Genomic DNA, 7486 nt, shown 5'->3' with positions numbered 1-7486 from the left:
TGTCTTATTTCCTCCGAGAGTCGCATATGAGAATTTCACGTGCCAAGTGCAAAGCGCTCAGAAAGCACTTGGCTCATGGTGCACTTAAAATAAATATTATTATTACTCAACCTTTCTGAATCTCCCCTCCTTCCACTGTAGTAACAGGCTGCAGGCTGATTTCTCCTTATTTTTTTCAGAGTGGTTTTAGGTCACAGCAAAATTAAGCAGGAAGTAGAGACTTTCTGCATACCCCGGGCTCTGCTCCGGCTCAGCTTCCCCCACGGTCAATATCCCGCACCAGAATGGCCCATTGGTTATCTTCCATGAACCTACAGTGACACAGCATTAGCGCCCAAAGTCCGTAGTTTACGTTGGAGTTCACTCTTGCTGTTGTACCTTCTATGGGTTTGACAAATGTAAAATGAAACATATCCACCATTACGATATATCATCAGAATAGTCTCACTGCCCTAAAAATCCGCTGGGCTATCCTAGTCACCTCTCCCTCTAGAATATATTTTTAAAAGACTTTATGTATTTGTTTGACAAAGAGAGAGCATGTGCGCAAACAGGGGGAGCAGCAGACAGAGGGAGAAGCGGGTTCCCCACTGAGCAGGCAGCTGGAGCTGTGAGGCTCCATTCCAGGACGCTGGCATCATGACCTGAGCCAAAGGCAGGTGATTAACAGACTGAGCCACCCAGGTGTCCCTAGAATTTTTTTTTTTTTTTTTTTTTTTTTTTTAGATTTTACTTATTCATTTGAGAGAGACAGAGAGAGAAAGACAGAGAGCACAAGCAAGGGAGAGGCAGAGGGAGAAACAGACTCCCCGCTGAGCTGGAAGCCCCAGGTGGGGCTCCATCTGAGGACCTAGAGATTGTGACCTGAGTCAAAGGCAGACACTTCACCATCAGAACCACCCAGGCATCCCTAGATTATTTTTTTAAACACAGTCTCCGGGTCACAGATGATGCTCAGTCATTTGTAGTGTAGATCACGCTGCAAGCTAGTGCAAAGGTTCAGGCATATGAGCGGCTGAAAGACAGCTGTGGCCAGGGGCCTGGTAGAGAGGGGAGGGTGTGGGAAGGGCATGCAGGCCTTGGGGGACGCAGGAGCTTGGGGCTTTAAGGGCTCTGGAAGCTAGTGGTGGCAGTGGGCTGCAGAGGAATAGGAAGCCGTGGACAGCAAGGATTTTGAAGCAGAATTTCAATCTGTTAGCCCAGCGTGGATCCATCCCCCAGGACCGCAGGAACCTCTCTGGATGAAGCGGTGGCCCATCTGGGCTCTACTTCCATTGCACCATGTGACCTTGGGCAAGTCCCTTCTCTCCTACAGGGGCTGGACTGGATGTTCTACCCTGTGAAGGCGAAAAGGTGCCGCTCACAGACAAGCAGCGTTAGGGGATGTAGGGAACCTTCAAGGACAAGGACAGATGAGGGGGACGGGGGTGGTCTGAGACAAGGAGGGACCAGGGACGCAGGCTGGAGCGGTCTCGGAAGGAAGGGGCTTTCTTGGGCCCTTATTCCCGCCCGGCAACAGGCAGCCGTGCTCCTTCCCCATCTTCCCCATCGGTCTTCTCTAACTTTCCACCCTGAGCTGTCAGCCACTTTCAAGCCTGGCCTCCTGGCCCCCCGGTGACCCTCTGCGTCCAGGGATGGGTGGGGGCGGTCGCGCGCTGCTGGCGGCGGCGGCGGCGGCGGCGGCGGCGGCAGCTGGGCCGGTCCGCCCAAGGGTTAACCCGTTCCCCGCAGCTGCCGCGCGTGCCTTGCAGAATTTCACCAGAAGAGGGTACAGTTGGAAAAGCTCTTGACGTCAGGCTGGAATTCCTATTGTGTTTAGAAACGGCTTGGGCAAAGCAAGCCCAAGTTCGCTCTCCGCACACCTCGGCGGACTGCGTGGGTCCGGCCGCGCCGCGACTCGGCCCGCGCGGGAGGCGCCCGCGGGGACCCGCGCGGCTCCGGGACCTGCCCGCCGCTGCCCGCGCGCCCCGGGGCGGAGGACCGCCGCCCGCCAGGGGACCCCGGTCCCGTAGGAAGCCGAGCCGAAGCGGCGGGTCGCGCCGCCGCCGGGAGCCGGGTGAGTGCCCGGGGCGAGGCCGGCGGCAGCCAGAGCCCCGGCGCCCCCCGCCCGCGCGCCCCGGCGCCCGCATGCCCCGGAGCCCCGCCGCCGCCGCCGGGTGCATGCCTCCCCCGCGGCGCGCCCCTGCCGCCTGCCGCCCGCTCTGAGCGCCCCTCCAGGCAGGCGGGCGCCGGCGGGCTTCCCCGAGGGCGGCGCGCGGCTGGGACCCGCCGGACCCCCGGCTGGCGGCGGCGGCGGCGTTGGCGGGGCGCGGAGCCGAGGAGGCTGAGCGGGCGCTCGCCGGGAGGATGGAGGCGGCCGGGGAGCGCAGCCTCCCGGAGCCGGGCAGCCAGGACTCCCGGGCCGGCGACGACATCGAGATCGTCGTCAACGTGGGGGGCGTGCGGCAGGTGCTGTACGGGGACCTCCTGAGCCAGTACCCGGAGACCCGGCTGGCCGAGCTCATGGGCTGCTTGGCGGGGGGCTACGACACCATCTTCTCCCTGTGCGACGACTACGACCCCGGGAAGCGCGAGTTCTACTTCGACAGGGACCCGGACGCCTTCAAGTGTGTCATCGAGGTGTACTACTTCGGCGAGGTCCACATGAAGAAGGGCATCTGCCCCATCTGCTTCAAGAACGAGATGGACTTCTGGAAGGTGGACCTCAAGTTTCTGGACGACTGCTGCAAGAGCCACCTGAGCGAGAAGCGCGAGGAGCTGGAGGAGATCGCGCGCCGCGTGCAGCTCATCCTGGACGACCTGGGCGTGGACTCGGCCGAGGGCCGCTGGCGGCGCTGCCAGAAGTGCGTGTGGAAGTTTCTGGAGAAGCCCGAGTCGTCGTGCCCGGCGCGCGTGGTGGCCGTGCTGTCCTTCCTGCTCATCCTCATCTCGTCGGTGGTCATGTGCATGGGCACCATCCCCGAGCTGCAGGTGCTGGACGCCGACGGCAACCGCGTGGAGCACCCGACGCTGGAGAACGTGGAGACGGCGTGCATCGGCTGGTTCACGCTGGAGTACCTGCTGCGCCTCTTCTCCTCACCCAACAAGCTGCACTTCGCGCTGTCCTTCATGAACATCGTGGACGTGCTGGCCATCCTGCCCTTCTACGTGAGCCTCACGCTCACGCACCTGGGCGCGCGCATGATGGAGCTGACCAACGTGCAGCAGGCGGTCCAGGCCCTGCGGATCATGCGCATCGCGCGCATCTTCAAGCTGGCGCGCCACTCGTCCGGCCTGCAGACCCTCACCTACGCGCTCAAGCGCAGCTTCAAGGAGCTGGGGCTGCTGCTCATGTATCTGGCCGTGGGCATCTTTGTCTTCTCGGCCCTGGGCTACACCATGGAGCAGAGCCACCCCGAGACCCTGTTCAAGAGCATCCCCCAGTCCTTCTGGTGGGCCATCATCACCATGACCACCGTGGGCTACGGCGACATCTACCCCAAGACCACTCTGGGCAAGCTCAATGCGGCCATCAGCTTCTTGTGTGGGGTCATAGCCATCGCCCTGCCCATCCACCCCATCATCAACAACTTCGTCAGGTACTACAACAAGCAGCGGGTCCTGGAGACAGCCGCCAAGCACGAGCTGGAGCTAATGGAGCTCAACTCCAGCGGTGCGGGCGAGGGCAAAGTGGGGTGCTCCCGCAGTGACCTGGACAGCCTGCCGCCGGAGCCCGCCGGGGAGGAGGGGCCGAGCTGGAGCAGCCGGCTGAAGATCTCCCACAGCGACACCTTCATCCCTCTCCTGACCGAGGAGAAGCACCATAGGACCCGGCTGCAGAGTTGCAAGTGACCAGGGTCTTCCGGGCACAGACTTGGCCAGTGGACGGAGGGACGGGTGTGACGGGCCTGCCAGTGACTTCCTGGGAGGGGCTGTCCTTTGTCTCCTCAATCGTCTCCTGAACAGAACTCTGAAGGCCCCCTCGGGCACCTCTGGTGAGGCTGGGTAAGACCCCCTTTAGGTTGCCGGCTGTCAGGAGCCTGTGGGGTAAGACGGGTGTCCAGGAGTCCCGGGCAGTGTGGGGTGTCGGAGGCCATGGTCTGGCTGATGGCTGGTTCTGTATCTCCTTCAATAAAGCCTCCTGCTCTGTGCACCCCCCTGCGTTGGAGGTTCTGTCCCAGGCTGGCTGTCCCCCACCTCGACCCCAGCTCTCAGATGTGGTGCAGGTGCACCCAGCACCCACCGGGAAGTAGGTCTGCAGCCCCGGGGAGGGGGGCGGCTATTTTTAGTTGATAGCTTATTACAGAAGGGTTCACACACAGGGTCAGTGCCAAGGAGCCTTGCCACATTCCAGGAGGCTCTGTGTTGGCGACTCCTTCATTCTGTTTCCTTCTGAGGAAAAGCTTGCTCCTGGGAGGGGAAGAGTTCACCGAGCTAGAAACAGCAAGTGGCGGGGACACCACTTCTATCCCACCTGTGGGAGGCCCTTCTCACAGCTTGTTTCCATTCCTTCCAGCAACCCTGCCAGATAGGTATTCCCATTTGACAGATGAAGAAACTGAGGCCCGGGACCACACAGAGCAGGGATTCAGTCCCAGGTGTGAAGATCCCGAAGCCCGTCCTTTCTCTCTGTTTTGAGGTGGCCTTGGGACAGAGGCGTGCTTGGGCCTGCAAGGGAGGGAGGATCTCTAGACAGGAGAAGAGCTGAGCTTGCTCAGGGCGGAAGTGCCTGTCCTCCAGCCCATCCTTCCTTCTAGAACCAGGACCTCTGCTGTATCAGCTGAAAGGACAAACCTCAGTGTGTTCGGGTGGCCCACTTCCAGGATGGTCTGGGAACCCACGAGCAAGAGAGACAATTTCCTGGGTTTGCAGCCCAGGGAATGAGGGAGATATCTCTGAGATGTCCTCCGGCTCAAATACTTTTCTCTGACATTTTTCTCTCTAGCACTTCCCCCCCCCCACTCCCCTCGTAGATGTGTGGTCTCAGGCCTCTCTGATCCTCATTGTGGTCACATTATAGGGGGTTATTAGAATAATCCCAGATAACCATGGTGCTTAACACAGTGCCAGGCACATAGTAGCTGCTCAGTAAACGGCCGCCATCTCTGTCTGTGTGCTGAGAGGGAGGCGAGACCCACAGCTGTCCTCCAGGGTCTGGGTTGAGCTTGTGCAGTGGCAAGGGGGAGGGGACAGGGCCCCTGCCGTGCTGTTTGTAGTCAAAGGCTGTCCCCTTGGCACAGAGCTGGTCCTGGCAGGCCCTTCTCCCTGACTATCTATCTATCTTCCAGGAGCCCTAAGCCCTCTGTTCTTCCTTCCCTGGCTGAGGCAGCTGATGCCCAGGGAAGAGCCATGGTGGGGAAGTAGGGTGGGGACTCCCCCCGGTCTCTCCTCTTCCCTGGGTCCCGGTTTTCCTACATGCATCCAGGGGGATGGTTTCTCTGGGATTTCAAAGCCTAAGTGTGTTGTGTTGAGGGCTCTAGGGGGTGGGAGGCTGCCCTGTGGTAAGGGGACTTGGAAGGGAGGCCTGGAGAGAGTCGGGGCTGTCCCCATGGGGAGCAAGGCCCTGAGGCAACATTGTGTGCCTCTCCCCGAGTTTCATCAGGGAAATACTGGGTCAGGTGACAAAGGGAGGTGGAGGAAGGAGGTGGGGCTGGGGCTGTGGGACTCAGTGGAGGTGGAGGGGGTGGAGGAGGGGGTTGTTGCTTAGTCTGTGTGGGCCTTGGTTCAGTGGGGGGCTCTGAAGCCTAAGTGTGGGGGGGGGAGTTCCTGGTTGGGGAGAAGCTAGGAGGACCCCAGATCAGGAGGCGCCTTCCCTTTGGTTCACCTGGGGGTTAGGAGAGAGTGTTTTAGAGCTGTAGAAGCATCTCCGAGTCCAGCTTATCTACTGGAAGGAGACTGTGTGCAGAGAGGTTGAATGATTTGTCTGAGAACCTTCATGAATTAGGGTTAGACGGTGTCACAGTGTCAGAGGAGCTCCGAGTGGGACAGGCTGGCTGTGGAGGGGTGACCAGGCGGCTGTGAGAGCCAGGTGGGGAGGGGGAGCCCTCTCTCCCTGCGGAATCTTTCCAGGGCACTTTAGAACCTCCTGGGAACTGTGCAAAATCCTGGTGGGCAACCGGCACCTGCAGCCGTTACATGAGAATCCTAGGGTGATACTCAGGCACCCCTCAGAATTTTTAAAAACTTTCAAGTGCACACGAGTCATCTGGCGCTCTTGCTAAAATGTTAGTATTTTAAAAAGTAGATCTGCCTGGGACCCTGAAATGCTGCATTTCCAACAAACTTCCAGGTACAGCCACTACCTTCCAGGAACGCTGGGGCTGGTCCAGAAGCCACACTTGGGAGGGGATCAGGAGGCCAGAACAGGAGCTGGCAAGCTGTGGCCGGGGCCCAAATGTAGTCTGCCGTTTGTGCTGTCCACGAGCTAAGAAGGCTTTTTACGCTTGAAAATGGTTAAGAAAACAATCAGAGAAATCACAACATTTTGTGACATGTGAAAATTATCTGCAATTCAAATCAAGTCTTAGTGGGACTGAGCCACGCCCATTTCTCAGATGGTCTCTGGCTGTTCTCTGCCGCAAGGGCGGGGGTGAGTGGTTGTGAAGCAGATCACATGGTCCTCAGAGCCCAAAATATTTCTTATCTGGCCCTTTACAGTGACAGTGTGCCAACCCGGGTGTGGGAAATGAGATCTCTTAGGCCTTGAAGAATGAGTAGGAGCTCTCCTGGAAGCAGAAAGGGCTGTGCATACCCCAAGAGCATCATGAGCAAACACCCAGCAGCAGGGTAGGGGGGCCCACTTCCGAGGGGGTGGGACTTGGGTCCCTGTCAGTGCCCCTGGTTGGGTGGGGGATCACAGCGGCCCTCCCCAAGTTCTGATTCCTCCTTTGCAAGCCAGTCCCTCCCTCCCCTCCTGACCTCCCCTCTATGGTGCCACTGAATCTCCCCTCTCCTGGGACCAGAGCCTAAACAGCCTTTTCTCTGACTTTGGTGATTCTGGCAAACTTCTTGGGACTCGTTAGATTCTGAGAGAGGAGGAAAGAAAGATAGGTTTCACGGAATCGCAGTACATCCGAGTTAAAAGGAAAATAGGCATCATCTGGTTCAGCTCTTCTCCAATGAACTGACGGGAAAATGTGTTGCCAAATCCCGTGCAGTCAAGCGAGGTGGGGGCGGGGGGTGCTCATTAAAGGCCGCAGTCCACAGCTGGATTGAGGAGCCCCCTTATTCTCACAACCTTGGGAGCACTGTGCCATTTTTGAAAGTAGAATTGTGAGTGCAAGTCCGTGTGTGTGCATGTGTGTGCGCGTGTGTGTAAAACCAAATCATGCAGTGAATTAATTCTGCTTAGTTTTACAGATAAGGGAACAGGCTGGTGGCTGTGTGCCACTCCTCGGTGGCGAGGGAGAAGCCGTGCCCATGGCCTGCCGCCCGCTGTTACCCACGCCTGGCCATGGTGCTGCTCTCGCAGTCTCCATCAGAACCCAGGCCACCCCCCGCCCCCACC

General features: G+C 58.9%; 1 protein-coding gene across 2 annotated transcripts; it reads left to right on the top strand.

Annotated features, from left to right (window-relative positions):
* Positions 1-2343: 2343 nt before the first annotated feature.
* Positions 2344-6677, top strand: KCNF1 (potassium voltage-gated channel modifier subfamily F member 1). Of its 2 annotated transcripts, XR_006386094.1 has the most exons (2): positions 2347-3984; positions 6637-6677. XR_006386094.1 is itself a non-coding variant. In XM_044262558.1 (1 exon), exon 1 carries the CDS (start codon positions 2347-2349, stop codon positions 3829-3831), a length of 1485 nt encoding a protein of 494 aa, XP_044118493.1. In that variant the 5' UTR covers positions 2344-2346; the 3' UTR covers positions 3832-4132. The 2 variants fall into 2 exon arrangements, 1 of the variants encoding a protein (XP_044118493.1); XM_044262558.1 differs by lacking the exon at positions 6637-6677 and having other exon boundaries at positions 2344-4132.
* Positions 6678-7486: the final 809 nt, after the last annotated feature.

Source organism: Neovison vison, chromosome 8 (assembly GCF_020171115.1).
Source record: "Neovison vison isolate M4711 chromosome 8, ASM_NN_V1, whole genome shotgun sequence".
Lineage (NCBI taxonomy): Eukaryota > Metazoa > Chordata > Mammalia > Carnivora > Mustelidae > Neogale > Neogale vison.
Note: the sequence above shows the minus strand (reverse complement) of the source record. Positions and strands in the feature narration are given on the sequence as shown.